The 21,247-nt window shown below is 37.1% G+C and overlaps 1 protein-coding gene across 1 annotated transcript; it reads left to right on the top strand.

Annotated features, from left to right (window-relative positions):
• Positions 1-276: 276 nt before the first annotated feature.
• On the top strand, positions 277-20,132 carry LOC117339396 (transmembrane protein 128-like). Its single transcript, XM_033900958.1, has 4 exons — positions 277-415; positions 4,445-4,670; positions 5,030-5,197; positions 14,659-20,132. Exons 1-4 carry the CDS (start codon positions 298-300, stop codon positions 14,756-14,758), a joined length of 612 nt encoding a protein of 203 aa, XP_033756849.1. The 5' UTR covers positions 277-297; the 3' UTR covers positions 14,759-20,132.
• Positions 20,133-21,247: the final 1,115 nt, after the last annotated feature.

Below are 21,247 nucleotides of genomic sequence, written 5' to 3'. Positions count from 1 at the left end.
CATGAAGTTTCGAATTAATCCGTTCTAAACTACTAAAGTTATCGCACGAAAACCATTTTCCGGACGACGCCGACGCCGACACCGACACCGACGCCGCCGACGCCGCCGAAAAGTAATACCTATATGTGTCCTTTTTCAAAGGCGACACAAAAACGAACAGGCCTTTAGTTCTGTTTGTGTTCGCTTCAGAGATTTTACCTACTTGGTTAAAGTAATATAAAATCAACGTTGATATATGCTTCTTGATTCTTTTTCGAATCAAACGCACGAGTGAGGTAGAAACAATCGTCAACAACTATGGCATCCACTCCGGAAAATGAGCCGCTTCTTATTTCCAGTGAAGAAGAGATGGAAAAAATCCGCCGGCGAGTGCAACACAAGATAGCAGAAAAATACCTTGAAGTTTTAGATCCTGGTAGGTTGATTTTAGATACGATTCAATTCGCGTAAAAGTGTATTAGTGCATTTTGTTCGATGTGTCGTGTCATGTTATGACGGATTTAGCTATACTCAGAAAAGTCTGTCGTGATTTCAGAGGTTATTTTTAGAACAAGTACAGTGGTACAAACAGAATGTATATCTCCTTCTTTAAAGAGATGTGTAGTATATATACTATGTAATTCAAAATATATAGATAAACGGTTTATGAATTGATTGTTTCACTATACAATGTTAGCTAGTGGTTTTAATTAGGGAACAATTTCAACAAACTACTTTTCAAAGCATTAGTTAGAATGCTTTGATACATGTACAAATTCTGATAGAAATGCAAGTTCTGTATGGTCACCTTATAAGAAAAAAGATATTGAAATAATATTGAGAACGTCCAGATGACCAGAGGAGAACGCAACAAGAATGCTGCCTCAAATGAAAAACATGCATTATGAACATTTCAACATCTGAAGCATCTCGGATTGCAGTCATTGAAATCAAAGAGAATGCAGGGGTAGACTACATGATAGAAATTTTCAAGATTATGAAGAGAATAATGACCCAGAAAATATCATCTCATTTGGAAAAAAAATTAATGTGGCGGTAACACCAGCTTGGGGAAACTCACTGAAATTAACAAAACAACATATTTTACCAAAGACAGTCTTTCTGAAAACGTAGTCAAGGCAGAAACAAAACAAAACAGTTAAAAAATAGGCTAGACAGACATTGGGAAAAATCAACCGCTTAGGGTAGACTACACTGTGAATTATGGACCAGTCACCTGAGAGAACTATATATCCATTTACAACTAAATGACAATTCAAAGCTGTCTAAATTTAGAGCACCATAAGTCCTGCAGGCAAACCATCATAAGCTTAAAGGTAACAAATATTGTTTCATGGTGTTATCTAGGTGGCGGTTGTATATACAGTACATGTTATCGTCGGATACCCACACTGTCACAGTTGATTGCACTTCATGATCACTACGCTACACTTCATCATATTATTGCACTTATCCATGGGTATCCAACGATGCATACACATATATGTCTTGAATAGTGATCTGTATCTGGTTATTAACACTCACACAGATACACATATATACACAGATAGTACACATCAATAATATTGGATTTTAACTCTTGATTATAAATTACCAGATACAAGTGCCCATATAGTCTATTTGTAAACTAAATGGGCCAGCAAGGCATACATATTGTAAACATTATAGATGAATATATATATGGCAGCTAGCTAGTCTAACGCTTAATTATAAGTTAACCAAATTTAAAGGAAAGTTAAATAACTTATCACTAGCACCTGTGGGTATATAATGTAGTGTTTATTAATATCTTACCAGAGATGACGGTGTCAGTCACCAATGATCAATGTAAAAAAAGATGTAATATTTTATCAGTCAGGTTCATCAGAATTTGGATAAATGTACATGTGTCTACCGATCTCAGCCGGTTTGATAATGGCATACAAGCTCAAAGGATCCACTGTCATAATCACGAGTATAAAGAATCTCTCGTAACAACAAAATTGTGACTCCTTAATTAGATCTTAACATTCATGATCAGTTTCAAGTAAATACACTGTATCGCTTAGTGTCTCTCATAACAGCAGAATTGTGACTCCTTAATTAGAACTTAGCATTCAGTTTCAAGTAAATAAACGGTAGCGCATGATGTCACATCAAATTGACTATGGGTATTGTAAATGAGCTTTACCAATGAAGCCTGTACAGGAGTGGATGCCTGTTGAAATTCACAGCATGTCATAAGAGGTGACTAATTGTGGAGCTCCCTTGTAGGGTCAGGGGTGGTTTCTCTTTTGTCTTCTGTTCAGGAGGACATTCAAGGGTCCAAGAATAAGGCCCTCTATATCCCACTGCATGTTGATCATAGAAAGTGACTATAAGTCGGCCCCTGAAGAATTGGGGATTTTCTTCTATTTAGGGGACATTGAAGAGACCAAAATGGATCTGCCCTTATTGCACCACTATAGGCATCTTAAATATTTCCTTGCTACTGTCTGTCTGTCTTTGCTTTGTTTTCATACTCTTGGTGTCTGTCCTCATATGACCGAGGACTTTAAACCCCTAAAACAAACTTTGCCAATTGAGTGAACAACACCAGAGAATACATTTCTTTATTTGTATTCAAGATTTCAACAATTTATATACAGTTACTCAGTTTCAGCAAGCTTCCTGACAGCTTTCAAACCTCCAGACCAATCTTAATCACACTCTCCTCTTTGACCCCCCTACCCAATTAAGAACCTCCAGACCTCTTGGGGCCCCAGTTTTCCTGAGGCCAGGCCTGCAAACAACATCTCAGCACTCCTTTTTAAAATCAAGCCTAACAACTTCACTAACACTCAAAGTTAACCTTGTGTCTCAGGATTAAGAGAAAACAATAATATAATCCCACCTTTTAACAAATGGGCCAAATTAGAGACCCACCAATACCTGGGCACTAGAGCCTCAATTATCAGCCAATCTTTCATAAGCTAGTGCCTCACTTGGGAGGGAGCCTGGCTGATCCCAACCCCACCAAACACTACCTCTTATCACAACCCAGACCATAAACAACATTCACACCTCAGATAATGTACTGCTGCCCCACATGCTTACAATTCTGATCCACCCATATCTTACCGGTATGTCTTAACACACTCATACATACAACAGATTGAATGCTCCCTTGTCATACATATAGTACAGGGTGTGTCAGAAAACATGTCCCCTTTTTAACCTCAATAAAAACTAAAATTTTCAACAAAGTCAGAAATAACGCTCAGATGTCACAGTTGTGGTTTCGCCACCCTCTTCATCAAAAAATGGCCCAATGATTTCTGAAGTACTCATTGCTGCCCAAACAGTTACTTTCTGGCTTTGCAATGGTTTCTCTGCATAAAAGTCTGGCTTTTCTGTTCCCCAGATTCGCATATTCTGCTTGTTAATTTGTCCATCTAGCATAAAGTGCACTTCATAAGAGAACCAAACAATGTTGCTAGTGTTTGAATGCTCATGTATCCATGTGGCAAATGCATACCGGTATTTGCTAGAAGAAATGTCTGTATCTTTCAGATGCTGCATACTGGAAATTGTATATGGTGTCAGCTTCAATTCAAATTTTAAAATCTAGTATATACAGACAAAGAGTTAATGTTGCCATTCAAGTGGGGACATGTTTTCTGAAACACCCTGTAAATACACATATCACATATTTGGATTACATGAGAAGGTACCTATCTCATATTTACATTACAGTAACATCAATGACAACAGGCATTTATATCTTTTAGGAACTAGATATAAAACGTCAATAAGGTAACATATCCCTATGTAGAAATGATCATGACACATGATACTGTTTCATACATCCAGCTTACAGCATATATATATATATATATGTACAGTAATAGGATTGATATTATTCATTATGTAATAGGATTGATATTATTATCAGTGATATATCCCACTTGTTCCAAGCAGAGCCAGAGTTTATCAATATATACTCCTGCTGTTACATTTAGACCTAAATCTCTTTGATTCCATAATATATTGGCTGTGTTCAACTTAATTTACTCAGAAGCCAATTCTATGTGTTTATGAAATGCTGTGATATCAACTCATTTGGTAGAGCAGGACAAGAAAAATCCTAGGTCCAAAGGCTGAGGCCATTAGATTTGGTCTGTGGGCAAGTACAATAGTAACAAAATAAGTTATATCATCTTATATTAATCTCTTTTGTTGGCCCTGATGTAAGTCCATGAGGGGTCATGTGGAAGCTAGGTAACGTGAGTGTCAATGCAAGGGAACTCCAATGTGGCCCGACGGAAGACCTTTTCACGCCTGCAACCAAGGAATCGTGTCGGGGCAAAAGGAAATCGTGTTACCTACCGCCCCAAATTATCATGATAATATCATAATCAGTCTAGATCTGACTGCCTCAGAATCCTACATAAGTGATAAGTGTATTAATTTTCATCATTGGCAGATGCGATGATACCAGAGAGTCAAAGAGAGGTTCCAGACCACTCCAAACTGAGCACACATTTTGATGAGGAGACCCGAGAGGAGTTTGAGGAAAGGTTTGGGAAATACAGGAAAAAGAAAGGCTCTAAATACAGCCTACAGAATGTGCTGTGGTTTGTAGGATCCATTGCAATATTCTACTACACTGATTTCTACATAGCATGTAGATATGACCCAAGGGTCAACAGGTATGTCAATTGATACGTGTACCAATGTATTTATCCTAGCACCTGTGTGTAGTAGGCCTGAAAGCCTTGGGTTATAATATAGTCAGTCCAAGGTGTGCTGTAGTTTTTTTTGTTTTTGTTTTTATCAGTTAAAGATTTGATATAATAATTTTCAAGGAATTACTTGTTTAACACTTGTTTTCTCTAGCAAGGAATATGAAGCTTAAATGATAATACAACTTGTAGATACAATGTATATGTATATATACATTTAATTTGAAAATATGCTGAAGTTGTTCATAAGTATACATTGAGAAGTAGGATGATGAATGCATTTATCATCTAGACAATACACTGGTTAAATTTACTTTTTTCTGCAGGAATTGGTTCAATATTGGTGCTATCCTCATTGTGATCAACGTGTGTATAGCACTATTCTTCATTGTATGGTTATCTGCCATAAAGAAGGTGGATGTGGATGATTGGGAAAAACGCTATCCAATACTCATTCCCATAGCAACAGGGGCGTTTATAATGGGTGGAATGTGGTGAGTATACAATGTCATTCCCATAGCAACAGGGGCATTTATAATGGGCGGGAATGTGGTGAGTATACAATGTCATTCCCATAGCAACAGGGGTGTTTATAATGGGCGGAATGTGGTGAGTATACAATGTCATTCCCATAGCAACAGGGGCATTTATAATGGGTGGAATGTGGTGAGTATACAATGTCATTCCCATAGCAACAGGGGTGTTTATAATGGGCGGAATGTGGTGAGTATACAATGTCATTCCCATAGCAACAGGGGCATTTATAATGGGCGGGAATGTGGTGAGTATACAATGTCATTCCCATATCAACAGGGGCATTTATAATGGGCGGGAATGTGGTGAGTATACAATGTCATTCCCATAGCAACAGGGGCGTTTATAATGGGTGGAATGTGGTGAGTATACAATCTCATTCCCATAGCAACAGGGGCGTTTATAATGGGCGGAATGTGGTGAGTATACAACATTTCTCACTTCCCTAGCAACAGAGACTTTTATAATAGTTGGGATATACTACCTTTCTCAAAGTTACAGGGGTGTTTATAATAGTTGGGATATTCTACCTTTCTCAAAGTTATAGGGGTGTTTATACATGTAATGGGAAGAATGTGATATATATGCTACCCATCTCATTCCCATTTCGAAGAAAACTGTTTGCATGACAACATATTCTGATCTATTGTTTATCAATATAAATAATTTCATGGATAAGAGTTTAACCCATGTCTGTCTGTTCTGTCCTGTTGCATTCTGCCCTGTTCTGTCTTTAGAACCTACCGGCAGATTTGGTCCATGTTCACACCATAGTATGAAAACTCTAAAGCTACGATACTATGGTGTTTAGGAATGAGGGCATTACTTCCTCACAGAAATGTTCTTATAGGAGTGGGGGCCTTAATGCCTCACAGAAATGTTCTCATAGGAGTGGGGGCCTTAATGCCTCACAGAAATGTTCTCATAGGAGTGGGGGCCTTAATGCCTCACAGAGTGTTCTCATAGGAGTGGAGGCCTTAATGCCTCACAGAGTGTTCTCATAGGAGTGGGGGCATTAATGCCTCACAGAGTGTTCTCATAGGAGTGGGGGCATTAATGCCTCACAAAGTGTTCTCATAGGAGTGGGGGCCTTAATGCCTCACAGAAATGTTCTCATAGGAGTGGGGGCCTTAATGCCTCACAGAAATGTTCTCATAGGAGTGGGGGCCTTAATGCCTCACAGAGTGTTCTCATAGGAGTGGAGGCCTTAATGCCTCACAGAGTGTTCTCATAGGAGTGGGGGCATTAATGCCTCACAGAGTGTTCTCATAGGAGTGGGGGCATTAATGTCTCACAGAGTGTTCTCATAGGAGTGGGGGCCTTAATGCCTCACAGAAATGTTCTCATAGGAGTGGGGGCCTTAATGCCTCACAGAAATGTTCTCATAGGAGTGGGGGCCTTAATGCCTCACAGAAATGTTCTCATAGGAGTGGGGGCCTTAATGCCTCACAGAGTGTACATGTTCTCATAGGAGTGGAGGCCTTAATGCCTCACAGAGTGTTCTCATAGGAGTGGGGGCATTAATGCCTCACAGAGTGTTCTCATAGGAGTGGGGGCATTAATGCCTCACAGAGTGTTCTCATAGGAGTGGGGGCCTTAATGCCTCACAGAGTGTTCTCATAGGAGTGGGGGCATTAATGCCTCACAGAAATGTTCTCTTAGGAGTGGGGGCCTTAATGCCTCACAGAGTGTTCTCATAGGACTGGGGGCCTTAATGCCTCACAGAGTGTTCTCATAGGAGTGGGGGCCTTAATGCCTCACAGAGTGTTCTCATAGGAGTGGGGGCCTTAATGCCTCACAGAGTGTTCTCACAGGAGTGGGGTCCTTAATGCCTCACAGAGTGTTCTCATAGGACTGGGGGCCTTAATGCCTCACAGAGTGTTCTCATAGGACTGGGGGCCTTAATGCCTCACAGAGTGTTCTCATAGGACTGGGGGCCTTAATGCCTCACAGAGTGTTCTCATAGGACTGGGGGCCTTAATGCCTCACAGAGTGTTCTCATAGGAGTGGGGGCCTTAATGCCTCACAGAGTGTTCTCATAGGAGTGGGGGCCTTAATGCCTCACAGAGTGTTCTCATAGGAGTGGGGGCCTTAATGCCTCACAGAGTGTTCTCATAGGACTGGGGGCCTTAATGCCTCACAGAGTGTTCTCATAGGAGTGGGGGCCTTAATGCCTCACAGAGTGTTCTCATAGGAGTGGGGGCCTTAATGCCTCACAGAGTGTTCTCATAGGACTGGGGGCCTTAATGCCTCACAGAGTGTTCTCATAGGAGTGGGGGCCTTAATGCCTCACAGAGTGTTCTCATAGGAGTGGGGGCCTTAATGCCTCACAGAGTGTTCTCATAGGACTGGGGGCCTTAATGCCTCACAGAGTGTTCTCATAGGAGTGGGGGCCTTAATGCCTCACAGAGTGTTCTCATAGGAGTGGGGGCCTTAATGCCTCACAGAGTGTTCTCACAGGAGTGGGGTCCTTAATGCCTCACAGAGTGTTCTCACAGGAGTGGGGTCCTTAATGCCTCACAGAGTGTTCTCATAGGAGTGGGGGCCTTAATGCCTCACAGAGTGTTCTCATAGGAGTGGGGGCCTTTATGCCTCACAGAGTGTTCTCATAGGAGTGGGGGCATTAATGCCTCACAGAGTGTTCTCATATAGGAGTGGGGGCATTAATGCCTCACAGAGTGTTCTCATAGGAGTGGGGGCCTTAATGCCTCACAGAAATGTTCTCATAGGAGTGGGGGCATTAATGCCTCACAGAGTGTTCTCATAGGAGTGGGGGCCTTAATGCCTCACAGAGTGTACATGTTCTCATAGGAGTGGGGGCATTAATGCCTCACAGAGTGTTCTCATAGGAGTGGGGGCATTAATGCCTCACAGAGTGTTCTCATAGGAGTGGGGGCATTAATGCCTCACAGAGTGTTCTCATAGGAGTGGGGGCATTAATGCCTCACAGAGTGTTCTCATAGGAGTGGGGCCCTTAATGCCTCACAGAGTGTTCTCATAGGAGTGGGGGCATTAATGCCTCACAGAAATGTTCTCTTAGGAGTGGGGGCCTTAATGCCTCACAGAGTGTTCTCATAGGAGTGGGGGCATTAATGCCTCACAGAGTGTTCTCATAGGAGTGGGGGCCTTAATGCCTCACAGAGTGTTCTCACAGGAGTGGGGTCCTTAATGCCTCACAGAGTGTTCTCATAGGAGTGGGGGCCTTAATGCCTCACAGAGTGTTCTCATAGGAGTGGGGGCCTTTATGCCTCACAGAGTGTTCTCATAGGAGTGGGGGCATTAATGCCTCACAGAGTGTTCTCATATAGGAGTGGGGGCATTAATGCCTCACAGAGTGTTCTCATAGGAGTGGGGGCCTTAATGCCTCACAGAAATGTTCTCATAGGAGTGGGGGCATTAATGCCTCACAGAGTGTTCTCATAGGAGTGGGGGCCTTAATGCCTCACAGAGTGTACATGTTCTCATAGGAGTGGGGGCATTAATGCCTCACAGAGTGTTCTCATAGGAGTGGGGGCATTAATGCCTCACAGAGTGTTCTCATAGGAGTGGGGGCCTTAATGCCTCACAGAAATGTTCTCATAGGAGTGGGGGCCTTAATGCCTCACAGAGTGTTCTCATAGGAGTGGGGGCATTAATGTCTCACAGAGTGTTCTCATAGGAGTGGGGGCATTAATGTCTCACAGAGTGTTCTCATAGGAGTGGGGCATTAATGCCTCACAGAGTGTTCTCATAGGAGTGGGGGCCTTAATGCCTCACAGAGTGTTCTCATAGGAGTGGGGGCATTAATGTCTCACAGAGTGTTCTCATAGGAGTGGGGGCATTAATGCCTCACAGAGTGTTCTCATAGGAGTGGGGGCATTAATGCCTCACAGAGTGTTCTCATAGGAGTGGGGGCATTAATGTCTCACAGAGTGTTCTCATAGGAGTGGGGGCATTAATGCCTCACAGAGTGTTCTCATAGGAGTGGGGGCATTAATGCCTCACAGAGTGTTCTCATAGGAGTGGGGGTATTACTGTCGACGCGGGATTACCTCGAAAGGCAAACGTGCATTACTACATCGATATGTGGATGGCCTAGTTACCGGTACATCTAATACACATGAGAGCGAGTCATGAAGCAGTTAAATTATTCATGTGGAGTGTCGCCTGTTTTCATTGGTTGACCCATTTGTAAGCACGCCCATTTCCTCCATCATCTGAGTGTCAGTTTTCCCGCGCATGTAACTTGACAGATCTACATCTATGATCGTCTATGCGGCTAGAAATGGATGATTTTATAGAAAGTATCGACCCTGGACTCCTTACTTACAAAGATGAGCTGTTCATGCGGACAGTCACAAGTTTGGCAACTCTCAAATACCTGAGACCGAGAGAGATATCTACTTGAGCATGCCATAATCATTTCAATAAAAAAAACACCATAATATATTGGGCCATGGGCAAGTCTCTTGACACGAACAGTTAATCGGTCAAGGTCAGATGTCACGCTCGATTACACCTGTGTTGGCCGAGGTGACACTCGACTGTGAAGTTGGTACACGTATTTGCTATAAACGTGACATGTAATATGGAGAGAAAACAAGGAGTGAGGACATCGGACGAACTCAGGAGTAAGGTGATAGGATTATATGCTGGCGGTTCCTCATTTCCAGAAATAAGTAGGAAAACCGGTCTGGCATTATCAACTTGTCACGGAATAGTCGGTAGTTTTGTGTCTAAGGGCAGTGTGGAAAAATCCTATCATACAACCAAACCTCGAACAAAAATAACTGATGAAGTTTTAAAATTCATAGAATACCAGAAAACAAGTAAGCCTTCGATTTACGCAAAGGAAATTCACGTAAAATTATTACAGGAAAATGTGTGTACGGCAGATAACGTGCCCAGCGTACGTACGATACAGGATGCTCTGAAAAACGAGTTGGGAATGAGTTACAAGTTACTCAGCATCATTCCGGCTGAAACAACAACTGCCCAGTATCAAAAAAAACTTGACAACTTCCTGTCAACTGTTTTGTTTACAAAGCGCATCAATTGCATTTCTTTGATGAGGCGTCCGTTATTCGTACAGCAGGTCATCGTCGTCGAGGACATGCCTTTGTCGGAGAACCTGCAGTCGAAGTTCAAAAATATGCAAGTTACGCTACATACACCGTCAATTTATGCTGTGGTTTCTTTGGTGTTGATTATTTTAATGTCATTGACGGACCATCCAACGCTAATATAATGATTAATTTTTTTGGCGAAGCATTGGAGCAAACAAATTCGGTAGGAAATCCAGTGTTTCTCCCCGGAGATTGTGTCATTATGGACAACTGTGGTTTTCACCACCAACGGTTTGGGGAGGCGGTCCTCCGAAACATGCTGGCTAAGCACGGAGTTGAACTGATATTTTTGCCACCATATTCACCGGAACTCAACCCCGCAGAATTTATATTTAAAATGATGAGGGACGGAATGAAAAAATCAAAGTACTGGAAGTACTGTAAACGAACATTATTGTTTAATGCAAAATCAGTAATCTTCTAAGTTTTAAGTTGATAAATTTACTGATATCGGTTTAGGAATTAATTGCAAATAATTTGAAATGTTTGCAGCTGTTCTGATTTGATTGTACACATGCATGTTTCTGTAAGGTCCTAATTGAAATTTGAAGTTTGTTGATCTATCTTGGATCGATGAAAATAAAATGTCTTCTTTTTTTCGGGAAGGCATCATCAGTTATAATACAGCCAGGACTCTGTGACCTTATTGATGCCAACTTCTAATATGCACTAAATTTAGGCTAGTTCCATCGTTAGTTTGGCATACATAGTTGTATTTCAACTTAATATGATGAAACACACAAAGAATTACTGAAAACCAAAACCAGAGCTGCTAATCAAGGCCCGAATTAAGAATGTATCCTATTGAAACTGTACTCAAGCATTTATGGTACTTCAAAACAAAAAAAAAACTGACTCCTTTTGTTCAGGAATCATTTGATGTTAATAAATCTGTATATGAGAAGATAAACTTCTGGTATAATTACAGTATTGTAAACAATGTGATAAAGAATAACAACCAGATAAAGACTATCTTCATCGAATAATTCAGCAAACAGGAAAAGAAAACTTCAAGATTCATTTTCAACTTCAAACCTGATCACAAAGATTACAGTCCATTCGATGGGACGACACATTCCCTATTTATTGTCCTTTTCCAATGTTGATCATCCAATCATACTGAACCACACAATTCAGCAATGTAATTGCACAAATCACACCATTATGTGGAGAGAACATTTTTGGGGGTGTTATAATATTCCATAACTGTATGCAAATTGTGAAGCATTCCATATCTATAACTATATATATACAGTACGTGTATATATTTACACATATCAAAATTGGAATGACACAGGAGATTTGCAAGTTTAATCATCAGTCATGGGAGGTTTATGTAAAATGTTATATTTACCGGGGTAATTAGTAATTTTGAGAATATATTTATGAAGCTCTATTCTGTACATTCTACCAGTGCTTAGAGAATGGACACAATTATATGTTCTCCAATGTCAAAATTAATCATATGTAAAATATTAGGGGTTTATTCGCCATTCTAGGCCTGATTGCCGTCATAGTAAAATTACCAAAATGGACTTGAAATCAATATTTTTAAGAGAATGATCTATGACTTGAATATTTCATAAAAATAATGTAATACATCGTTTATTCACTTCATTCAGATCTTCAGACACCACATAATTTGTGAAGTCATATATAGAAATATATGAACCATTTTGTTATTGATTTATAGTTCACACAAGTAAGCATTAGATGTAAACACTAAGTATATGTACCGCTATCTACTGGCATGACTTTGAGTACAGTAGACTACACTCGCTTTGTGGATATTGACAGGATAACATATATTTACATACATTTACTAATTCAATTTTAGAATTGTAACTGAAATCTTGTAACAGCATGGCACAAATAGTCATCTGAACATTTGTTGTATTTTCAGTTTATCAATTCATTGATTACTCCGTGTTTGAAGTATGGTGTAGTGAGAATTTCAAGTCTTGATCATGACTTGATGAAATTTTAAATTAACAAATTATTAAAATGAATTTGTTTGAAAAATAACACAAGTTCCACAGCAATATTATATAGAGAATCGATCACACTATTTCAGAAGTTATAAAACTACAAATAACAATTAATGGCTGAATATCAAATTAAGTGAATATCACAAGTCTTTTTGCATTTGTTTTTAGATAATCCGGATTTCCGTTTTCCGTCTTTGAAAAAAAAAATATGTGGGCGTATTGCATAGTAAACATAGCCATATGTACATATGTAACAGCTGATTTCAATCAGATTGACTTAACATGAACTTAACACCGTCTCAGTAGTTCGTCACAATCGAAAATTTGATCGTGAATTCGGTATTTTGCAAATTCGTTCAAAATACTTCCAGGTAAAGGAAAAAAATGCATATGGTCTCTATACACACACCAAAGATTAATAGATCCTATATTGGGTCCATTCTCTCGTTAAAATATCGATTTGGGTCCACTATTGACCATTTCGGTAATTCAACTCTAACGACAATCGGGCCGCGATTCGCAAATGAAAAATTAATTTAAAATTCGTAAACCTCTAATATTTTACATATGATACAATTAGGCATTGAAAAACATATATGTGGGACAATTCTCTGAAAATAATGCCAATTTATATTATAATTAAGCCCCATTTTTCTTCGTTTCGGTATTTCCAAGTCTGCTTCACCTGTGGTCCGTTTCAGTAAATATTTTCGACTTTGCCGAAATAAAAACAAGCTATATAATTGTTCATTTTAAACATGACAACTGCCGACCACACGTATCTAAAAATGTTATTGTTGATATCATCTGAATATTGCCGTAGTTATCTGTCACTGTAAACCCATTGCCAAAGTCATGGAAGAATCGACCAATCAAATTGGTTTAACGTTTGATTTCCGTAATCTTGCAGTTACCTCCCTTACAACAGTAAATACGTTCCAAGTATCGCCTACAACAACCAATCCCGTGCACATGGCAACAAGATATTATCATTTGCATTTGATTTATTGGTCGTTTTCGTCAAAGGAAAATGGAATATGGAAATCGATGACAATGTTAACGCTATGACCAGTCACCCTGACCACAAATGCCACCTAGTATCTACCTCTCTCGCAAACATGTACAGTAACCTATAGTATGATACAATGTATCGTCTCGTACCTATAGTATGATACAATGTATCGTCTCGTATGCCGTAATTGATATATTTTTTTCTCTAAATTATAGAAATACTCATCTAGTTGATAATGATGTAACATTCTAGAATATATATATTACACATTTAAGTAAATCGCGGACATATTTGCAGACCTATGCTATAATGTCAGCCGTTTTGGAATGAACACGGAAGAGGAAAACTTTTTAAACATCCGGAGACGAATGCGCCTGCGCAATATTTGTTTACATAAATATATTGGTTTGACCTGGAGTTATTCGCAAAGTTCAGGTTCATTTAGTCTTCACATTTCGCTAGCGTTATGTATTTTTCAAATCGTATGCATCTTGAAAACATCTACTGAATACATTTCAACATTTTCGGTAAAACTACTACATAAAACGAAGATGTTTTTGCCAGTAAATTATTTGAAGCGTAAGGCAATGGGGGCAGCCATATTTCATTGAAACAGACAGTAGATGGCGTATTGGTGAATGTGGCTACCAAATATGGTCATAGTTCTTGATGGCAATAACCGAACATTAATGTTCATTTAAAAACTCAAGACTTTCGTACGAATACACGGAATTTTCAGTGGTTAATTCCTTGACTAACATTCCCGACATGGTACTTTCAAAGTTGTTCTCAAATTGTGGTTATGTGTAAATTTTGGTAAAGTAAAGCATTGTAAACTTCCAAATTAGCAAGTTATTGTATGTTTGTAAAATTGGGAGCAAGTTCATGTCAAAGTCAACTACAATTTGTAACATTGATTGTGGAGGCGGGGCTTATGAAGCAAGACTTGTCCAATCGCCTCGCGCGTACTATTCTCCCATTCACCCATTCAATAACCGGCTGTCGTGATCAAAGGAACTTCCTCCGTCTGTCTGGGTAGTAATGCACATTTGCCTTTCGAGGTAATCCCGCGTCGACAGTAATGCCTCACAGAGTGTTCTCTTAGGAGTGGGGGCATTAAAGCCTCACAGAAATTTTCTCATTCTTAGATAATGCTTTATTATAAGTTCAAAACATCAGAATGATGAAAGATAAATTAGAATGTTTTAAAAATATTATTTCAAATTTATTGTTTGTACATGTATATGTGTAATATTGTAATGAGTATTGTGGTCTGATTTAGTATGTATTTTTAATTATACCACAATGTATTTCAGTGTGACAGTGGGACTGTGGCCAGTTTGGAGCATCTTTACACCAGTTATCCTGTTCACACTGTTCATGGGTTTCGTGGTGTTCATTGCAATGATTCCGTGACCTGACCCCCAATGACTTGTACAATTAGTATTGTGATTAAGAAAGAGATCACTTGCTCAACATGTAAATCCATGAAAGAAAACATTACACTGCAGTTTCTTCTTACAAGGAGCATTATTTAACTCTGGAAAATTACAAATCTACGATACAGTAAAATCAACGATGTTCTTTTTTTTTTCTTTTTTTTTTTTAATGTTTATGTAAGGAAGATTGTGTTGGAATATGGAATATTCTTGTTAAAAAATTATTATTTTGAAAAACAAAAATTGCAAATTAATGTTTGTAATCAAACTGGATAAATTTATTCACATAATTTTATGAAATTCATCATTTAGCATTTTATTCCCACTCTATCCCAATACGTAAGTGGATTGTCCTTATAAGCCAAACTAGATCCTAGCCCACAGTGTTCCATCATTAGTACATTGTATTTCTATTGTAACAAGTCAAATCTGGTATAAAGTTTTTAAAAAATACTTTTGCCAAAATGTCTCAGTAAATTTTGCCTTTTTCAGCATGGCACTATCTTCAATGAAGATAATCACGGATAATCCCTAAACTTGTTTTGGACAATCCAGGGTTGACATGAAAGAACAATCAATGAAACTTTTGTGTTCTGTATCGTATCAAATTATCACCACACATACATGTAGTTCAAATCGTATCAAATTATCATCACACATACATGTTTGCAGAAATAATTCCTTTTTTTTCTTTTTATTTTCATACAGCGATGATTTTGCACAATAATCAAAGTATATACATCCTGATAATTTTAAGTTGATGTGTTCGGCAAAAGCTACCTTAACTTTTTTTCTTTTTATAATAAATATTTTATTATATCTTAATGCACTCATTTTCACATGTTTTCATTTTCATTTCATAACTTTAACTCTCGTTATCAAAATATTATATGTCTGCAACATTTCATTATTTATATTAGATAACATTCTAATACATATAAGTAAATAATTATACATACACTGATTTACTTCTACCATGCAGATATGACTACCGTATTTAATCTCAAATAAGCCCCCTCTAGTGCAAAGTTTTATTTCTGAAGTTTTCATCATATTTGACAAGTTACTAATGGAGGTGTCTGGTCACAGGCATTTGGCATGAATTCCCAGCCCACAATCCATGCATACTTATGTAATGTTATACAAGCATGGATCCAGGAATTTGAACGGGGGGGTCCAGTAATTTAGTGGTAATGCGAGCGCCATAGGCGTGAGCCAAATTTTTTTAGCGAGGGGTCTGGGGGCCAAAATTTCGGAAAATGAAATGATTATAGCAAATTTTGCAATCTTTTGCAAACCACCACCCCTGGATCCGCTAGTGTTATATACTATATATAATACGATATGTATGGACTGTATATTGGGGAATTTGTACCAAGTCCCTGTAGGTCTGACAATACTCCTCATCTCCTTGTGTCAGAGATTTGTTTAAAAGTGCTCTATACCTGATTTTGTTTTTAAAGACTTAATCTCTTGTGTTGAGACCCTATGTGATATGATTTGATCAAATCTTATTGTGATGTCATTGTGAAGCTGTTAAATACGAACGATTGAATTTGATGCCAAGCTTTATCTTTTAACTTTTTATACATTTATACATCCAAATATTTATACATTATAGTAGAAGTTGAACAGTCTTGGCAAGAATATAATATTGGTATCAATAGGTATTTCTTTTAGCGTTGACATCCTCACCATAGAAGCAATTTTTTAAAGATATGTCTAATAATAAAATAAACCTATTTTCATTAGAATTTGCAAACTTAGACTTCTAGTGCATATTTTTTTAAATAGAGGTGAAATTTCAGTAGTTTAGATTAAGTAAGATTGTCCAATTTTCTTTTTTTTTCTTTTGGGAAAAATTGATATTGATAAGAAAGGTAATGGACCATTCCTGGGTTAGTATAATATTGATACATAATATATAGTCATGTGTGCATGTATTTAAGAATGTACTATATATATGTTTGGTTCTATGTTAATATATTGGGGACGTAAATGGAAAAAATAACTTATTTATTGTGATCAATTTAGATGTATTACTATTCATAGAATGTGTCAGTGAGTGTGTTGTAAATACTGAAGATTATAGCATCAGTGTGTTTTTATAGTTTAAAATTGTGACTTTGGTTAATACTCTTGTTTTTATTTGTGATGTTGACCTATATCAAATATAGCAACAAATGTATTTAAAACTGCTCAATATCTGGAGCTGAATGTAAGGTGTTTGTCTGAGTTTTGTTATGTGTTACACGTATCAGACTAGCCTGAGAGAAGTACTGTAGTGATATTGGTAAGGGCACAGGCACCTGTTAGGAATATTTATAATATTTCTCCTACCCTACTGAAAAACGGGCTATACTGTCAAACATCGTCATCATACAAAAAACTGGGATTTCAGAAATTGTGAAAGGCGTAAGGATAGTTTAGCCTTAAACTTTGTAATTAATCATCTTGAATTTGAATGTGGAATAAAACTTCTTTTTTAAATATATCTTTAAAAAAAATTTAAAGAAAGAAATGCTGAAATATATATTTTACTTTCAAATGTTTTGGACCAAATGAATAGTTTGGAATTTGGCATTCTAGGTTAATCAGTTGGGTAGAAGAGAGCCCCCTGCAACTTCTGAAAACAGCTCAACAAGCTATTTCGAATCTGATATTTATTGAAAATACATTTCTTAATTTAGTGGACAATGTTAATAAGACGGTTGTGTTGCCAGTAGTAATTTGCTCTTAATAGACTAAAGATGCTACTCTGAATATGAAAGCTTTCAGACCCACTACAATGTCAAATGTCAAAAGTACATTTACACAATGTATAAACATTCTTGTATTTATATCTGAATAACGGAAATGTATGGTGATAGATGTCAGTGTTTTTTGTACATTAATGTTGTGAACCCTGTCACTTACCGGCTAAAGAGGTAAAAATCAGGGCACCTGTATGTATTTTTGTATATTTATTGATATAAAAATATTGCACAAATAGTTTGAAAGTTATGCACTAAAATGTGACATGATGTATATACCATGATGTGGTTAAGGGTTCTATCTAGAAGTAAACTTTGAGGGTGAAAACAGGGTTATAACTTGTATGTAGGCACTTATGACTATAAAAACATTATCAGTACATATCTATATAATAATAATAATTAAGTTAGCAGATATTTATTAAGGGCCATTTGTAATGCTATGTTGTCATTATTAAAAACAATACTGTAATAACACTTTTATGACGTCATAAATGAATGACATCACACTATTATCACAGTGAGAACCTGTAAACATTATGTAGAGGTCAAAGTATTGAAAATGAATTTGTATGCATTTTTTTCAGTTATATTATAAAATCGAAGACCTTTGTTCATATTGTTTATTAATCTTGTTGTTTTTTTAATATAAATCAAAAACAGAATATAAATTTAATTGTTAAGTAAATTTTACATTGTATGAGTGCTCATATCAGATCCTGTATTTGTGGCATGTGCCTTAAATCTAACATATCCACACCACTGAATACACTATCTAAGATGTCTGAAGGTCAAATAAATCACTGATTTGAAGATCACAGTTACTGATATGAATGCCAAAGTCATAATTCTCAAAGTCATAGTCACCAATCTCAAGGTCAGAATCACTGTACTGATCTGAAGGTCCTTCAGGTCTACACATTTTGAAGGAAGTGTCAATGGTTTCAAAGTCAAAGACACTAGTTTTAAGGTCAAGGTCAAGCACTGGTCTCAATGTCAATGTCAAATGTACTAGTGTTACATTTGAGTATTTTTACAAGAGTATATTTATACAGATATCGACTGTTGTCATTTGATTCGAGTCTTGATTTTTTTTTTTTGAGAACCGTTTTTAAAGTGCCTTTCAGATTAAAAGAATTTGTCAAGAACATTTTCACATCGTCAGAGCTAAGAGTTGGTGTAACTCTATGCAGGCCTTGTTAGGGGCACATTGTTTGAGCTTAATTTTTGTTTAATCTATTATCAGTACCATTGTTTTCTACTATGTTATGTACAGTAAAATAAATAAAATTACAGCCATGATACCAAACTAGATTGTAATATAAGATGAAAATTAGGTATATTTTGTCATACATAATAGTTGTGATGTCCCTTATCTGTATTAGTGTTCACTAAAATTTTATCAAAGTTGTCTTGAAAATGTTCAATTCCCCAAAACTTCAGTAATGTGTAACATGCCTGATTAATTGTGTTCCATACCTATTGAGTTACGAGCTAAGAATGTACAGAGTGTTCGGTATGAGAGTTCCAGGCATGAGATCTATACTCAGTGTGTACTTTGTATCACATTATAACATTATATGCCTTTAATGAATTGTTTCTTTCATTTGATCAAGAATGATTAACATAAGAAAATATTTTTCAGATACTGTAAGTAAGCGTAGATGTTTTAGCAGTATTTGAACAATTTTCACACTGGAAGCATTCCGCTAAATTAAAATTGCGTTAATTGCATGAAGTTTCTGTACATTGTTTTCAATGGCAAGTATTTTGGCAATGCCATACTAAGTGGCACTAATCTCTTTTAATTTGGTTATATGCTTACGGAGTTCACCAAAATAAGTACATATACAGTAATCTAGTTTTTCCTTGAAGTCGAGCTAAATTTTTATTAGTGACCAGGCCCTGGTTTCACCAATGTTCCTTAACTTAACATTTTCAGTAGGAAAGTATTATTGGGTTTAAGGATAAAATAACTTTCATCATATTCTGTAATGGTTTCCTATGGAAAATTCTAAGTTAAGGAATGTTGATGACTGACACTTTAGTGCTGGGCCATGTATGTTGGAGTTGTCTCCCCTAGATTCTCCTCCTATCAAGCGAAAAAAAAAACGAATACAATTTTCTGTACTTGAATAATCTATAAATTACAGTCAGTCTATTGGTGATATTTTCCTAGCTATTTTTTTAGTATATTCAATGTCAATATGTGATGTTGTTTAGTGTAGTAGAATCTGAGATTACAATGATCAGATTTAATCTCGTTCTACTTTGACCTATGGAACAGAAATGGAAAGTGAGATATGATTTTATTTTGTTCTGTGAAACATGTGAAACAGAAATAGAAAGTGAGATTTGATTTTAATTTGACTGTGACCTTGTAGAATATGGTACTACATTTCAGTTGCATTCCATTCTCATGATATCTGTGATACACTTTGTGTTAATATTGTTAATATTATTGGTAACGAAATATTTCAATTATAGCTGTCCTAAAAAGTGATGTGTAAACATTTTGTATTATGTAAATATTTTGTATTCAGTTTTGTGTTATGTACTTTGCTATAATAAATAAAAGTATAATTTTCTTGTTAGGTATCCAGTCTTTAATTGTTTTTATCAACCATGGTAAGGAATTTGATGTATTTTAATGTTTTCTCACCTTGCTGCAACATAACTGGTATAAAATTTACCCCATTACAAACATGAGTTATCTCCCTTGAGGACATGCATCATTGAAATACAACTGTAAGCTGTCAAACAAAACCAGTGTTATTAACCTAAGCCCAGTTTTTATTAGGTCACCCGAGACGAAACTTTGCTATAGTTTATATAGGAAAATCACATGTTTTGACTATCATTTGTTTCATTTCTATTCAAATTCATTCTAACTTGGTTAACATTATCTGCGTGGGATGACAGTTTGATAGTATGCACATGTTTGCCCTGACTGACCCCCAAGGGCTGATGGGCATGGCCAAAAATGATTAAATTAGCTAATCTTCTCAAGACCTAAATAAGATAAAATCAAATACTTTTCATAGATTGAAGGGTCTTAAGGTGCTTTACCAAAATTATGAATTTCATGGCCTTGGGGTCTCATGTTTGCCCCTTTGGAGGAGGTACCCTTTACTGTTGTTTAAATAGGAAATCACATTTTTGACAATCATTGGTGTCATTTCTATTGGAATTAGCAGTTTTGGAAGGTAGTTTGCTGGTATGCAAGTATTGGCCACCAAAGGCTGCAGGGTCAAAAAGGGTCAAATTTACAGAAATATTTTAAAACTCATGTGACCGTTAAGGCCCATGGGCCTCTTGTTTTCACTGTAATTTACTACAGACTGCATGCTGTGTAATTGATTTAAGGGTAATGTATTTCTGCAGTAACCATAACTCTGTATTAGTATTTGAACGCAAAATGAGAACCTGCCACTGTTTCTATTCTTTTCAGCAAATTCTAGTTACAATTTACAAGTGTTTAGATAATTAAGTCTACCATCGAATGATGGTGGGCTGTTGAAATCGTACTTGTACATTGCCTGTCCTTGTCGGTTGTCAATCCATCTTGAAAAGTACCAGGACCTTTCTCAAATTTATATAGTCCCGTCTCTAGTCGATATTCAATATCAAGACAGATCAGAACACAAGGTTGAATTTTTGCTTTTGAAGTTTGTTTGGCACGATTTCTCAGAAAGATTTCTCTTTTGTTTTAT

The sequence above is a fragment of the Pecten maximus genome, chromosome 12, assembly GCF_902652985.1.
Source record: "Pecten maximus chromosome 12, xPecMax1.1, whole genome shotgun sequence".
NCBI lineage: Eukaryota > Metazoa > Mollusca > Bivalvia > Pectinida > Pectinidae > Pecten > Pecten maximus.
The sequence above is the reverse complement of the archived record's forward strand: the minus strand, read 5'-3'. Positions and strand labels throughout refer to the sequence as shown.

Bases quoted from the DNA above. Each gene is read 5' to 3' on its own strand.
- LOC117339396 (XM_033900958.1), top strand. From the start codon at position 298: ATGGCATCCACTCCGGAAAATGAGCCGCTTCTTATTTCCAGTGAAGAA. The intron at 4,671-5,029 runs GTATGTCAATTG...TTTTTTCTGCAG, and splicing joins TATGACCCAAGGGTCAACAG to GAATTGGTTCAATATTGGTG. The intron at 5,198-14,658 runs GTGAGTATACAA...AATGTATTTCAG, and splicing joins TTTATAATGGGTGGAATGTG to TGTGACAGTGGGACTGTGGC.